At 39.5% G+C, this 16,146-nt stretch overlaps 1 protein-coding gene across 1 annotated transcript; it reads left to right on the top strand.

The window, feature by feature from the left end:
* The first annotated feature begins 2,130 nt into the window (after positions 1–2,130).
* On the top strand, positions 2,131–10,252 carry LOC103701602 (probable phosphoribosylformylglycinamidine synthase, chloroplastic/mitochondrial). The gene is made up of 5 exons (XM_008783733.4): positions 2,131–2,320; positions 5,403–5,457; positions 5,628–9,826; positions 9,941–9,990; positions 10,073–10,252. Exons 2-3 carry the CDS (start codon positions 5,410–5,412, stop codon positions 9,819–9,821), a joined length of 4,242 nt encoding a protein of 1,413 aa, XP_008781955.1. The 5' UTR covers positions 2,131–2,320; positions 5,403–5,409; the 3' UTR covers positions 9,822–9,826; positions 9,941–9,990; positions 10,073–10,252.
* The last annotated feature ends 5,894 nt before the right edge of the window (positions 10,253–16,146 follow it).

Raw genomic sequence — 16,146 nt, 5'->3', positions numbered from 1 at the left:
AAGGTGGACAGATGCATAAACTACCTACCACCCATTTTCCATCTCTATTTGCCTATTTTTGATGCATGCATGGTTTACACATGACTAGTTTTAAGAGAAAGGTATAATCAATGGGTAACTCTATTGGTCAATAAGATAGCATAGAATTTATATTCTAACATGGATAAGCGAGCTCATTTTCATTTTTTTTAATGTTCCTTTATTGCTTCATTCTCTTTGTAGATAGAGAATCAAGAGAGATCAATTCTTAGTAGAAGGGATTAACATAATATAATGTGGTTTTTCTGAAAGTTATAGGAAATGTTTGAATCATTGCCATGTAAACTCATCTTTTAATGACTATAATCTATATGTGAGTGCAGCAGTATTCAAGATGAGCACTACTAGCCACACCCATTTATGGGACAGAATAGTGGGATAACTGAGTTGGCATCATAAGATAGAGATCCAACTTGATATATAAAACCAAGGTATGCCAGACCATTCCGAATTGGATGGTATGGGCGTACCATATCGAATATCAGTTTGGTATAAGTACAAGATACAGAGGGTGTACCGAGTGTCGATATATCGATTCGGCTTCCATATCAGGCATATCAACACAATATCGAGGTGGCACCAGTACGAGACTCGGTATGAGACGGTATACCTTATGTAAAACAAAGAAAGAAGAAAATTTTTGAAATTTAAGAAAACTCTTTTTCTTCCCTTCATCTTCTTCAATCTCTACTCCATGAGGAGGTTCTCCTTTCTCTTCTTCCACTAAAAGCAACAATCAAAACACCACACATTCACAGTCATCAGATTCCCCTCTATACTCTCCCTAGATCAATCTTTCCCTCTCCATTCCTTCTAGATTTATCTCACTTGATTTAAGGAAGAGTGCTAAAGATGATTATCAAGAAAGGGACTTTGTAAGGGAATATAGAGGATTTGATAGTTTTGTTTGCCTTTCTCCCAAACAAAATAGAGGGGGGGTAGAAGGAAGAAGGAAAGAATATACTTTAATTTAAAGTTGCAATATATTCTTTTTGAGAAAAAAAGTCCTAGATCTAAATATTTTAATGGATCAAATACTTATTTTCTATGCCCTAATTTCAACTATTGATCACGAGAGAGATAAATGAAAAGTTCGTGAATATCTTAGGAAAATTAGATCAACTGAGGATCGTGCAAGATTTTTCAACACCAACTCCATTACAAAGGCTAAGGCTAGTTGCATACATCATTATTAGCTAGTTCACCACCACCTTATTTTCCTTACCCTCAATGGCTTTGGCCTTGCCTCAATTGTTCGGAGAGAGAGAGAGAAAGCACGAGTATTTATATTGTAGGCTTTTTCATTATTTTGTTAACAACTCAAAAGTTTTAATATTACATCAATGCCCTTTTAATGCTAGGATGGCAACCAATCGCAATACCATGTAAGCTGTCCCACATAGCAATCCCATATTAGGGTTTACTAAGCATTTTTCATTCAAGATTTCTACAATTTAAGATGGATAAGTGCTTCCAAAACTATGCTCAAAGGTGTCAATCCTAACACTAAAAGCTACATGTTTTGTCCATTGAAGGATAGAGTATACTATTAAATCTCTTCATTTGTTTTATGCTAATGCATTTAGAGGCATAGTCAGGAGCACAACATTTGAATACAAGTTGATTGTATATGGAGAACTATTCAAAAGTTTGAAGTTGATTTATTTAAAAGAAAAAAAAATGAGACTTATTTCTACACACCTTTTTTGTTTGTTTATGTGCAAAGTTTAAATAAAAATATTTATTTTTTGATTTGGGTTGAGAGAGGCAAGAAAAACATTACTACTAGTAGCAACATAGGTTGTCAATAATCTATGCTCCTCTACACGCATTTCTTGAGTTAGCTATGAGAAATTCATAAAATTAGAACGCAAACAGATTATATTTGAAAATTAAGGGTTCTAAAATGAAATCCAATAATCTTTATCAACAAAAACTAAAGAAAGAATCATTCTTGCCGAATAGTCTTTAAAAAAAGTTTAATAATTGCGTGATTATCACGATAGAAGTAATCTTGCTTTTCCCACTAATGCTAATAGCGGGCCCCACACTAGAATTCAATGGAATTCCACTGCAGTAAACTAAGCCCCTTCCATTCGTCTCCATCACCACCCCTCCATTCCTCTCTTCTATATCTGGAGAGATTTTTGGTTGCATCCGCGCTGACTGACAGCGCTCCTTTCTCTCTTCGTCTCTCCCTGTTCCACGAATTGCCCACCACTCGTTCGACGAAAACCCGAGCCCGATGATCTTGGTTTCCTGGTCGGCGATCGCAGCAAAGGTTCGTTCCCTTCTTAGCTGTTATTATTATCTGTTTAGTACCACAAATGGTGAGCGATCAAAGGAAAAGATTTCTCTTTTTGTTGTTTTGTTTTCTTCTGGTGCATGGGACCCAAATAATGGGCGAAATCATGAAGTTTTTTTTTCGTTTTTCGGATATCTGGGGTGAAATTTTGGTATATTTGATGTGAATCCATTAGGTAGCTGTAGTAAAAAGTCCTGCTCTTGATTTATCATTTCTAAAATTTAATCTTGTTAATGCCTTTTGGAAAACCAAAATATGAAATTTTCAATTATAAAATGGTCAGAGATTCTTTGCTTATCTGGATCTAATTTTTCATCTAGAACATGCAAATGGGATGTTGCAACTATGTAAGAAAGGCTTTGATTGTGTGAAACTAGCATTCGGTGTAGGCTTTTTTAGTGAATTCAGCAGCAGTAGTTTTACTATTCGTGCAGTGGATAAAATGTCACAGTGATTCTATAATATTGTTATGCGAAGGTCATAATACGATAGGAAATTTCTCTTCTAATGGCCGGCATATGATATATTTTGATCTATTAATTGGAAAACAGAATTTCTTTTTTCTAAACAAATGTAATATTTGGCTAAAAAGTGTGCTTTATTTATGAACTTCCGAGGTATGTAATTATTTAGGAGGAAAAATAGATAATGTCCACTATGATGAAACTCAAAGATCACCATTTATTAATTCTTAGTTACATATATAAATCAGGGGTGGATGGTGTTTTCGAAAATTCTTAAAACGAATGCTAGAACTTTTTCTTTCTTCTTTTTTTTGGCCAAAGTGTGAAATTGCCGAAAATTTGCCTGCAAATATTTAACTGTTTAGCTTGCACTTTGCAAAGCCTGGTAAGCATTTGAATTCTTCAGTTGCCGTATTCTTTTGATACGATCTTAATGAAAACTGCTAACTTGCTTCCTGCTAATTTATATTATGCATGCATTTATTTCCCAGATTATATTATGTGGGAGCTTCTTTTATTATGAATAATCACGACATACTATTATCTTTTGTATCACCTGGAAGTGCAATGAGAGTAGTGATCCAATCGGAAAGAAGGAAGATCGCCCTCAACCCGCTCAATGCGAATCTCTCAAAAGAAAATTAGAAAAAGTTGGAACAATTGTGAAAGTAGGGCTTAAGTTTTCTTTTCTTTTATTGATGATCAAAAAATCGAGGTACATGGTCTCTATTTATAATGGTGAGATCTGTCATTGTACAATTCGAATCGGATTTCTCTTTCTAATTTTAACAGGACTCTTTTTTCTAAAATAGACATCATTAATAGAATAAAGTGGAAAAAGCTAAAAAATTCTTTAAAAGGTAGATCTCGACTTATATATCAACTTGCCTTCTATCGCTCCACCTGATTCTTCTCCGATGGAGAGATACGCTCGGTCAAATTCTTACTTGAAAAGGAAACTTTCGGTTTGATTGGCTTGTTTCAGGCTCCAAATATAGAATCTAAAACTGATCGCTAGAGGCACTTCTCCCTAAAGGGTGTAGCGTCACGTCGTAGATCTCAAAAAACTGTCCGATTTTTTTAAAAAAAATCATCTCAATCGGACGTTGTATGATCAAGTTATGGCATTTGAAAGTTTGACTTGCAACTTGGCTTCTTGATGGGACGGATCTTGCCCCTGGACCCTGTCTAGCGCTACCGTAGGGCCAATGTGGTCCACATCGAGTCTGGAGATCTTTCTAGATCAAGTAGCCTGTTATATTAGAACTCAGCTAATATACAACTCATCATATCACATCTTGGGGCCCACTACCTATCCAAAGACTTCAGCAACAGAGTTAGCCCATCTGAACAAGATCTTTGTGGACGTTCTCTCAATGTAAACTTCCATTTTGCTTCCTGCTATGTTAAGGGCTTCTATCTTAATATCTTATGAATCATAGCCTTCTAGTAGTGCAATATCTAAGTCTTCATATCTAATTGCATTGTAATGACTTAGGGATCTTTAGCTGGCATGTTTCTGTGACTTTTGCAAATATCAACATCTCTACACCTTATGTTTTGTCTATAACAATATTTCATTAACTTTTGACTTATGTAGTACTTGTTTAGATCATGAAGTCTAGCTTTGTCATATTCTCAATTTATAACTCATCACCTGATTTTGTTAAGCAACTCATGTAGTCAAAATATCTTGTTTCTCACATCATTCTCATGTATCACCTGATAGAATCATGGTGCTCTGTCAGAAAGTTGTCAACAATTGGTTGAACTTCTTATTCCCTCTTTACATCAGTTGTTTGACATGTGCGATTCCATGCACAAGATCAGTTAGTGATTTGATCCATAAAGGCACGCTACTGACAAAATATATACCAAAGGGATGCAAGATACATTACGAAGATCGTCACTATAAGATAATTTTGATTTCTCCTTGCAGTGGCAAGTAGACATGTTTTGAATGCTTATGTTGCCACAGCAACAATATTGCATCTTACATATGACTTAAGATGCCAAAGCTGTCTAGAACGTTCAAACATTACACCTAAAAAAAAAAAAAAGTGAAGCGAAGCGATTGGAAAGTTTGAGAGAAGAAGGGTGGGAGGAAGAAACTACCTTAGGTGGATGAATATTTAACTTTGGATATATTTATTAATCTTATGTGCTGTCTGACCATGTGCTATCTATGTTGGCTTGCATTTTCATGTATTACTGTGAAATGCCTTGGTATAGGCTGATATGATTTGTTATGTAATGTCATAACGCTATTTCAATATTCTTCTTGCAGAATTGTGGCATATATTGTAGTGTATATTTGATATCTACAAGACTTCATTTTTTTCTTTAACTATCCTTTTTGTACTTTTGTTCGTATAGATTGCTATTGCAGGGAAAGATAGTGATCACTGCATTCACACCAGTGAGATTGTATGTTTCATACCATCACTGTGACAGCTATCAAATCCATTAAATTGTTCTCCATTATTTGTCTCATTGTCTTTGCATTTGTTGATGGCACCTGTGACTTTTTTAACTTATCCCATGATTTTTGACATGCTGGAAATGTGTCTTAATTTTTTTATGTATTTGTGCAGTAAGCTAATGTCGACTCTCAGAGAGGCTCCAGTGACAGAATTTTTGCAGTTGAAGGTATCTAGTTGAACTGAAGTTTGCATGTTGGATTGCTTGATAGGGCCCTTTTAGCATTCTATGTCCATTTTGTTTTATCAGGTCCAAACATTGTTTGACATGGATCACTATTCTTGTTTCTTGTACATGTGTATGCTTTATTGTTTATATGTTCTCATCTGCTTCTTCAGGGATTGGATAGATGGAGTAATGTATTGCATAGATTTTCTCATCTACGGAGGTGCAATGTGCGTCAAAATAGCTTTGGCTGCAGAAGCCCAATATCTTTATATTATGGAGGTACAGCAAGAAAAGCATCACTTTTTCTAAAGCCTAGAGCTGCAGTTTCAAGTGGTTTACACAGTTCAGTGAGTGAAAGACCTGATGAACTGAAACAGCCAGATGAGATTATACACTTCTATCGGTGTCCAATGATTCAAGAGAGTGCAGCTGCAGAGCTTCTTAGGCAGATTCAGCTGAAGATTTCTTGTCAGATTATTGATATAAAGACTGAGCAGTGTTTCAACATTGGGGTGAATGTTGTGCTATCAAGTGAAAAGCTCAGAATTCTCAAATGGATTCTGCAAGAGACCTATGAACCTGAGAATTTGAACGCACACAGTTTTTTAGATAAGGAGATCTTGCAAGGGGCATCAGCTGTGTTAGTTGAGGTGGGCCCGCGCCTATCCTTTACAACAGCTTGGTCAGCTAATGTTGTATCAATTTGCCAAGCATGCACATTGACTGAAGTGACCCGGATGGAGAGGTCAAGACGATATCTGCTGTATTTAAAGCCTGGGACTAAACCATTAGAGGAGAGCCATATTAATGAGTTTGCATCTATGGTTCATGATAGGATGACAGAATGTATTTATCCTCGCAAGCTCACTTCATTTCAGTCAACTGTTGTACCAGAGGCTGTTAGCTCAGTCCCAGTTATTGAGAGAGGCAGGGAAGCATTGGAAGAGATAAATGTGAAAATGGGCCTTGCATTTGATGACCATGACATTCAGTATTACACAAGTCTCTTTGGGGATGATATTAAACGTAACCCAACAACTGTTGAACTCTTTGATATTGCACAGTCAAACAGCGAACATAGTAGACACTGGTTTTTTAATGGAAAACTTGTTATAGATGGACAGCCAATGAGTAGAACATTGATGCAGATTGTGAAGAGTACTTTAAAGGCAAATCCTAATAATTCTGTTATTGGCTTCAAAGACAACTCAAGTGCAATTAAGGGATTTGCAGTGAATTTGTTACGACCACTGTCACCTGGTTCTATGTCACCTTTATGTAGATTCAACTGTGACCTTGATATTTTATTCACGGCAGAGACACATAATTTTCCATGCGCTGTGGCTCCTTATCCTGGTGCAGAAACAGGTGCTGGGGGTCGCATAAGGGACACACATGCAACAGGAAAGGGATCTTTTGTTGTTGCTTCCACAGCAGGTTACTGTGTGGGTAATCTTCTCATGGAAGGGTCATATGCTCCTTGGGAAGATTTGTCTTATGTGTATCCATCGAACCTATCACCTCCTTTGCAGATTCTAATTGATGCAAGTGATGGGGCATCAGACTATGGGAACAAGTTTGGAGAGCCTATGATTCAGGGTTTTACAAGAACATTTGGAATGAGACTGTCAAATGGGGAAAGGCGTGAATGGTTAAAGCCAATAATGTTCAGTGGTGGCATTGGGCAGATTGATCATGTTCATATAGCAAAAGGAGAGCCAGAGGTAGGAATGCTAGTTGTGAAAATTGGAGGTCCAGCATATCGAATTGGAATGGGTGGTGGTGCTGCTTCGAGTATGGTAAGTGGACAGAATGATGCCGACTTAGATTTTAATGCTGTCCAAAGAGGAGATGCAGAGATGGCACAGAAGCTTTACCGCGTCGTCCGAGCTTGTGCCGAAATGGGGGAAAACAACCCTATCATAAGCATTCATGATCAGGGTGCTGGGGGAAACTGCAATGTCGTTAAGGAGATCATCTATCCTCAGGGAGCTGAGATTGATATCCGTGCTATAGTAGTTGGTGATCATACCATGTCAGTGTTAGAGATATGGGGTGCTGAGTATCAGGAGCAGGATGCTCTATTGGTCAGGCCAGAAAGTCTGAGTTTGCTGCAATCAATATGTAATAGGGAAAGGGTGTCTATGGCAGTGATTGGTACCATTAATGGCAAGGGACGAATTATACTGAAAGACAGCTTGGCTATTGAGCATTGTCAGTCGAGTGGACTCCCTCATCCCCCTCCTATAGTGGATCTTGAGCTCGAAAAATTGCTGGGAGACATGCCTCAGAAATGCTTTGAGTTCAAGCGGATGCCTCAGATGAATGAGCCACTTGATATTGCTCCTGGGACCACTTTAATGGAATGTTTAAAGAGAGTTTTGAGGCTTCCTTCAGTTTGTTCAAAACGCTTTTTGACAACAAAAGTTGATAGGTGTGTTACAGGTCTTGTGTCACAGCAGCAGACAGTTGGGCCCTTGCAACTTCCCCTTTCTGATGTAGCTGTTATTGCACAGTCATACGCAGACCTGACAGGCGGTGCTTGTGCTATAGGGGAGCAGCCAGTCAAAGGTCTGCTGAACCCAAAATCAATGGCACGATTGGCTGTTGGAGAAGCTTTGACAAATCTTGTGTGGGCTAAAGTTACATCTCTCAGCGATGTTAAAGCAAGTGGTAACTGGATGTATGCTGCCAAGCTTGATGGAGAAGGAGCTGCTATGTATGATGCCGCTATAGCACTTTCAGAGTCCATGATTGAGTTGGGTATAGCTATAGATGGGGGAAAAGACAGTCTTTCAATGGCAGCTCATGCTGGTGGTGAGGTTGTCAAGGCTCCTGGAAATCTGGTCATCAGTGCCTATGTTACCTGTCCAGATATAACATTGACTGTGACTCCCGATCTGAAGCTGGGAGATAATGGTGTTTTGTTGCATATTGATCTAGCAAAGGGAAAACGGCGCCTCGGGGGTTCTGCTCTTTTGCAGGCATTTGACCAAATTGGTGATGAGTGCCCTGATGTTGATGATGTTCCATACCTGAAGAAGGCTTTTGAGGCTGTTCAGGAACTGCTTGGCCGGCGATTGATTTCTGCTGGTCATGACATCAGTGATGGTGGGATTCTTGTCTGTATTCTTGAAATGGCTTTTGCTGGGAACTGTGGGGTGCAGTTGAACTTGACCTCGAGAGGTGAGAGCCTTCTCCATTTACTATTTGCAGAAGAGCTTGGATTTATCTTCGAGGTCAGTATGCAGAATGTAGATTTGATCAGGCAAAACCTAGAAGCAGCTGGAGTATTTGCTGAGCTTGTTGGAAAAGTTACTACAACGCCAATGATAGAGTTATCAGTTGATGGAACATCACAGCTGATGGAAGAAATGCCTTATCTTCGGGACTTATGGGAGGACACTAGCTTTCAGCTTGAGGGGCTCCAGAGACTGGCTTCTTGTGTAAAACTTGAGAAAGAAGGCTTAAAGCATAGACAGAAACCTTCTTGGGCATTATCTTTTACTCCCAAAATTACAAATGAGGAATTCATGAATGCAAAACTGAAGCCAAAAGTAGCCATTATTCGTGAGGAAGGGAGCAATGGCGATAGGGAAATGTCTGCAGCATTTTATGCCGCAGGATTTGAACCCTGGGATATAACAATGTCTGACCTATTGAATGGGCTCGTTTCCTTGGACGAGTTTCGTGGGATAGCTTTTGTTGGAGGTTTCAGCTACGCTGATGTTCTTGATTCTGCGAAAGGTTGGTCTGCATCTATAAGGTTCAACCATCCTCTTCTTCAACAATTTCAAGCTTTCTATAATCGAAAAGACACTTTCAGCCTCGGTGTTTGCAATGGGTGTCAGCTTATGGCTCTGCTTGGATGGGTACCAGGGGCTGATGTTGGGGGTGCCCTTGGTGCAGGTGGAGATATATCACAGCCCAGGTTTATTCACAATGAATCTGGCCGCTTTGAATGCCGTTTTACAGGTGTAACGATAGGGAATTCTCCAGCCATAATGTTTAAAGGCATGGAGGGCAGCACATTGGGTGTTTGGGTTGCTCATGGCGAGGGGAGAGCGTACTTCCCAGATGACGACGTTTATGATCGTGTTCTTAAATCTAGTCTGGCCCCTTTACGGTATTGTGATGATGCAGGTATGGAAACAGAGGTTTATCCCTTTAATCCAAATGGTTCTCCACTAGGCATTGCAGCCCTTTGTTCTCCTGATGGAAGGCACCTTGCTATGATGCCGCATCCTGAACGCTGCTTCATGATGTGGCAATTCCCATGGTATCCAATGGAATGGGAAGTCGACAAGAAGGGCCCAAGTCCTTGGTTAAAAATGTTTCAGAATGCTCGGGAATGGTGTGACTGAAACAGGTGGTGCAACATCAGTCATTGCATCTTTGAATCTTCATATTTTTGAGCTAAATTACTTTTTCTTGTATTAATTCTTGGGATGATTAATTGTTAATCTTGTCATGTTTTTCTCAGGTTTGCATTCTCAGCAAACAGTGTAGCTATGCTCTCCTATACCTTAAAAGGTCAAGAGAATATCCTGTTTCTCGTCTTATTTCATTGATTTTCTTGCAAACTGATATATATTTTTTAATCCTTTGTTTACAGATTTTCTGGAAAATAAAATCAGATGGGCTGGTCTAAGACTGAACTCTGTTTTTTTGTTTTTCGCTTAGTTTCCCTAAAAATATTTTTTCTTGTGGGTTAAACTTTTGTATGACTGAAACATATGAGCATACAGAAACATGGTTGAAGTTTCAAGATCATATATACTTCAAGTGGCTCAAACCATATATGTGCGACATACATGATCAACCTTTCATTTTTTTTTATATGCTTTGTGAGGACCGTGCGGACATGTGTTTAGTCCCATATCGGTTATTCGCTAGGTAGATCTTAGATACTTATATAGGATCAAGGAATTCAAACCAGCTAATCTTTTTGGATGAGGTTCTAAGTTATTATATGCTTTGAGAAGCGTGATATAGTTAAAAACTATCATTCATGGCATGGAGCTCTGATCTCTCTCTGTCTCTGTGCACGTTTGTGTGTGTTTACACTCCATAATGTCCTAAAGACTCCTCTTCTGTACCAAAAGAAAAGGATATCCAGATCTTTCTATTGCTCCCGGCTCCAGAGTGCTTTGCGTTCTTCTGCTCTAGAAACAGTAGTTAACCCATATTTCTCACCTAATTGCAGACAGAATCCTTTGCTGTTGCGGAAATGGAACCACTATTCCTTTGAGAAAACCATATGGACCAAGGCAAATCATGTTAGATTGAACTCGTTTTCAGCTTATAGGTCCCTCAACCTTGATGTTGGGTTGCTGCAAATAAAATTAAGCTCACACTGGTATGTTTGGGGCAGTACAATATCCAAAGAGCTACCATCTATCAGTTCTTGTTATGAGCTATAAATTCCATGCCTGGAATTGGCCACAGATGAATAGAAACATTCTCTCTACTTCTTGAACATATTGAAGAGGTGAAGGAAAATTATTGTTCATCTTTGGATCGAGTCATCTCTGGAAACAATATCTTGCAGTTGCGATATGTGACATGTTGAGTCATCTCTAGAAACAATATCTTGCAATTGCGATATGTGACGTGTTAAAGAAAGAGAGAAAGAAGGAGAGAAACGTAGAGAGAGGAATACAATCCTTTTCAATATCTATACAAATAGTGTCACAGCCCTTAGGAGGCTATATACAGCTCATATATAATTATTGTACAGCTAAGTTATACAGCTAACATCCTCCCTCAAGATGGTAGTGAAGATGCCAACTTAAGTTTGTTAACCAGATCACGATGACACCCCGATGGATGTGCCTTCGTAAAAATGTCAGCAAGCTGATCTGCAGAAGCAACATGTATCAACTGAAGAGTGTCTTGCTTGATATGATGCTGAATGAAGTGACAATCTATCTCAATATGCTTTATTCGCTTATGAAACACATCATTATGAGCAATCTGCATGGCACTCATATTATCACAATAAAAAGAAGAACTTCTGGTCAAAGGAATGCCTATGTTATACAGTAGACATCGAAGCCATAAGAACTCAAAGGTAGCATCTGCTAGTGCACGATACTCAACTTCTGTCCTGGAGTGAGAGACAACTATCTGCTTCTTGATTTTTCAAAAGATAAGAGAAGAACCAAGCAAGAAACAATAGCCAGTGGTAGAATGACGATCTGTAGGGTCGCCTGCCTAATCAACATCAAAATATGCCTAAATATCCAAAGTGGAGTGGACTGAAAAATAAAGGCCATAAAATAATATACCCTTAACATACCGAAGGATACATAGAACTGTTGCATAGTGTGTAGAACGTGGTGCATGCATAAAGTGACTAACTAGGATGACTGCATAAGAGATATCAGGACATGTAACGGTCAGATAAATGAAACTACCAACCAACTGCCGATACAGAGTCGCATCTGTCAATGGTTCATCATTAGTGGGAAGAAGGTTAATATTCACTTCCAAAGGACTATCCACAGTCTTGCTGTCTGTCAACCCAGCACGAGATAGCAACTTAGAGGCATACTTAGCTTGGAAAAGATAGTAGCCATCTGAGCTGGATGTCACCTCAAGATCAAAAAAGTAGCTGAGGGATTCTAAATCCTTCATCTCAAACTATTGTCCAAGAAACTGCTAAAGTGCATGAATTCCTGAGACGTCATCTCCAGTAATAACCATATCATCCATATATAACAAGAGAAGAACAATACCAGCCTCAAATCGCCGAAGAAATAATGCAGAATCATATGCACTAGGAGTGAAGTCCTGCTGAGTCAGGATTGAGCTGAACTTAGAAAACAAAGCTCGAGGAGACTGCTTAAGGCTATAGAGCACCTTACGAAGACGATAGACCTTCCCAGACGGATGAGCAAAACTTGGAAGAGACTATAGATATACTTCTTCAGCTAAATCACCATTGAGAAAAGCTTTTTTAATATCCATCTGATACATCTTCCATCTCTGAACGACTACAACTGCAAGCAAAGAACGAAATATGGTAAGACGTGTTACTAGAGCAAAAGTCTCCTCATAATCAATACCATACTCCTGTGTAAACCCTCAAGCCATATGTCGAGCCTTGTAGCGTTCCACAGAACTGTTACACCCACTTGCATCTTACTGCAGTCTTTTCAGGAGGCAAGTGAGTTAGATCGTATGTATGAGTATCTTGAAGAGCTTGGAGTTCATCAGTCATGGCTTTCTGCCAAAGAAGATTAGGATTGGCCTCGCGATAATTGCGAGGCTCATAGAGGGTAGCAAGAGCAAAAAGCAGTGGTAATCACTAAGATGAGATGGAATAAATCTTACCCTATTAGAGCGGTGAAGGGTAGTATTGAGGGTAGGCTCGGATGATCCGGTTGTGATGATTGGATCAGTGGATGATCCAGACCCGATGGAGTCGAACGTTAAGGGATTACCTGATGAGCTCATATCACTTGCAGTAGAAAAGAAGTCTGGGAAGAGATCAACAGTGAAGTTATTAAAGATAGGAGAATACTGAGGAGGGCCTATAAAGAGTGGAGAGACGCTAGTAAACATTTTATGTTCCTAAAATTGAACATGTCGGGATATATGAAATCGCTTAGCTATAGGATCATAACAATAATAACCTTTATGTTCCATACTATAACCAAGGAAACAACAGAGATGTGAGCGTGGTTCGAGTTTAGTATGTTCATGTGATGGAAGCAGAACAAAACAGATACAACCAAAAACTTTTAAGAAAGAGTAATCTGGAACCTTCTCATAAAGAATCTCATATTGTGATTTATTTGAGATCGTAGAAGAACGTACCCGATTGATGGTATAGACTGCTATAAGAGCAGCCTCTCCCCAAAAAGACTCAGGTAAGGCAGCAGAAAGAAGAAAGGACCTGACAGTGTCCAAGATGTGTTGATACTTTCATTCGGCATGACCATTTTGCGGAGAGGTGTAAGGGAAGAATGATTGGATACTGTTCCATCTTAATTCAGGGCTTCCATTAATGAGGTAGGGGTATATTCCATGGTGTTGTCACTACGAAAAATTTTTATGGGCCGACCAAACTGAGTTTTGACCATCTGCTGAATATTACGAAAAATGGCAAGCAACTCAGAGCGATCACGCAAAAGATAGAGCCATGTATATCGTGAGTAATCATCAATAAATACCACAAAATATCGTGATCATTCCTTAGTTGTAACAGGAGCAGGTCTCCAAATATCAGAGTGTATCAAATTAAAAGGTGCAGTGAAGAAAGAAACACTTTTAAAGGATAAAGCATTTTGTTTTCCTAATTGATAAGAAATACAATCAAAAGGTTGAAACTTAACTTTTCCTAAATGACCACTCAAAGCCAAAGACTGAACACGAGATAAAGAAACATGTCCCAAACGAGAATGCCAGACTCGAAGATACAACAACAATTGGTGGAATAGGACTAGAGCAAGGACTAGAGGTGGGTATGTGTAATAATGTGAGCTCAAACAGACGACCAACTTTACGCTCGGTTCTAACGAGCTGACCAGTCTTCTGATCCTGCACATCACAACGTTTGTCAGTAAAAGTTAATGTGAGGCCATGTTCCACAAGTTGACCAATAAATGGCAAGTTAAAAGATAATTTCAAGACAGGGTATGTATTAGGTAGGAAAATAGTAGAAGTAGAAACAGAACCAACGTGGCTAACAGCCATATGAAAGTCGTTAGCAGAGTGTAAATAACGGGAACAGAATTTAAGTGTGTTTTCAAGGAAATTAAGGAGGAATTAGAGATCATATGATTACAACAAGCGAAGTCAATGAACCAAAAAGAAGGTTTACTTGAGATGGCAGAGAGGACAGTACGAGTTAGAACCTGATGAACTATTGCCTCAATATCAGCGGTAGTAATGGATGAAGCGGGCATCGAAGAAGACACAGATGCTGATGAACCAGTAGAAGCAACAGCTGCAAATCGGTGTGACGAGGCCACTTGGGCTTTCTGAGCTGCTTTCTCTTCAGCCTGTTTCTTCCTATACTCTGATATTTATGTCCTATTTTGCCACAATAAAAACACTATCTCTAAAATTTATTAGATTTTTCCTTATTTGACTTCGAAGGAGTAGTTGCAACCACTGAAACAGAAGCAGCGGGAATAAGGGGAGTAGGTAAAATACCAATTGATGTGGTCAGAACCATATCAGCAGAGACACCTCACCGAGTAGCCTGACGAATCTTCTCAGAGATAAGCTCAATGAGAGCTACCTCAACAGTTGGTCGGGGAGATCTATGAAGTAAAGAAGCCCTGGTATTCTTAAATTCATCCCGAATGCCCATCATAAGCTGAATAAATTGCCGACGATCCCTATATTTCTGAAACTTCTGGGCACAGTCCTCATCTGTAAAATTAGAATCAGCCTGAAAAAGCTGATCCCAAAGACTATTAATCTGTGAATGGAAGTCAAGAATAGATTGACCAGATGTTTGACGTAACTGATGAATCTTTGATTCCAACTGGAACTGAAGAGTTAAGTCATTCGAATAATTATAACAATTTGCCAAGAAATTCCATTCAAGCTTGGCATTTCGAAATTTTGGAAGAAAAGTCTAAATAGAAGGCACAAATATATTAATAAACCAAGATAAAATCTTACCATGTGTACTATCCCACTCATCCTGTTGCTCTTCAAAATCAACATCGAACTCTGCATAGCTCTTTTTAGAAATTTTTTTGTATCCAGTGACAAATCACCATAACCTATGTCAAATGGAAAAAACAGATATAAGTTGGACGAAATATTATAATTGGTCTCGTCCAAAACAACTTTAATCGGACATATGTTATTGTCCAAAACAACTTTAATCGGACGTATGTTATTGTTGGACAAAATCATGTTTCTTCGGTACTTTTTTATTATTATTTTTATTATAATTATTTCAAACTTAAAATGTTTGAGGATCTCTATCTATCAAATCAAGAGTCTTATCTCACTATAGAGAGGGAAAAGTTTTACTATAACGGTCTTATTATAATTGTCCCAAACTCAAAATGTTTGTGGAGGAAGAAAAGCCTCTCTATCAAATCAAGAGTCTTATCTCACTATGGAGAGGAAAAAGTTTTACCATAACGGTACGCAAGACGCGGAAGCCTACTGCCGTTAGGGCTAGAAGTGGGCTCGGGCCGGCCCGAAGCCCATCGGGTCGGGCCGCCCGCGGGCCGGGCTATGGGCTAGGCTCACTGCCTTTCGAGCCGGGCTCGGGCTTCATCATTCAGCCTATTTCTATTTCAGGCCGGGCTCGGGTATTTCATTGGCTCGGCCCGGGCCCGTCCAAGCCCGAGCCCATTTCCAAGCCCGAGCCCATCAGTCTGCCGAATGCCTTAATGACCCGAATCGCGGCCGAGTAACCCGAGTTGCCATTAGGGATTTGCAGCCCGAGGGATTTGCAGAGGCGTCGCGGACGAGCAGTGGAGGCGACGAGGCGTGGTCTGCCTGGAGCTAGGGTTTCTCCGGTCGTCGTCGTCGTCATCGACGTCGACTGTCCAAGCTCGGCGAAGTGGTGAAGAGGAGTCCCGACCACCCTATTGTCGGCGAAGCTAGGTTTTGAGGTACGATTACGAATGATCTTCTTCGTTTTGGTTCGGATTTGCAGAGGCGCAGGGCGGACGAGCGGCGGAGGCATGGAGCAGCTGGAGCTAGGGT

The sequence above is a fragment of the Phoenix dactylifera genome, chromosome 10 (assembly GCF_009389715.1).
Source record: "Phoenix dactylifera cultivar Barhee BC4 chromosome 10, palm_55x_up_171113_PBpolish2nd_filt_p, whole genome shotgun sequence".
Classification (NCBI taxonomy): domain Eukaryota; kingdom Viridiplantae; phylum Streptophyta; class Magnoliopsida; order Arecales; family Arecaceae; genus Phoenix; species Phoenix dactylifera.
Note: the sequence above shows the minus strand (reverse complement) of the source record. Positions and strands in the feature narration are given on the sequence as shown.

What these genes read in the sequence shown, in the direction of transcription:
- LOC103701602 (XM_008783733.4), top strand. Translation starts at nt 5,410, where the DNA reads ATGTCGACTCTCAGAGAGGCTCCAGTGACAGAATTTTTGCAGTTGAAG. An exon ending in CAGAATTTTTGCAGTTGAAG is followed by an intron (nt 5,458 to 5,627) that starts GTATCTAGTTGA and finishes CTGCTTCTTCAG; the next exon opens with GGATTGGATAGATGGAGTAA.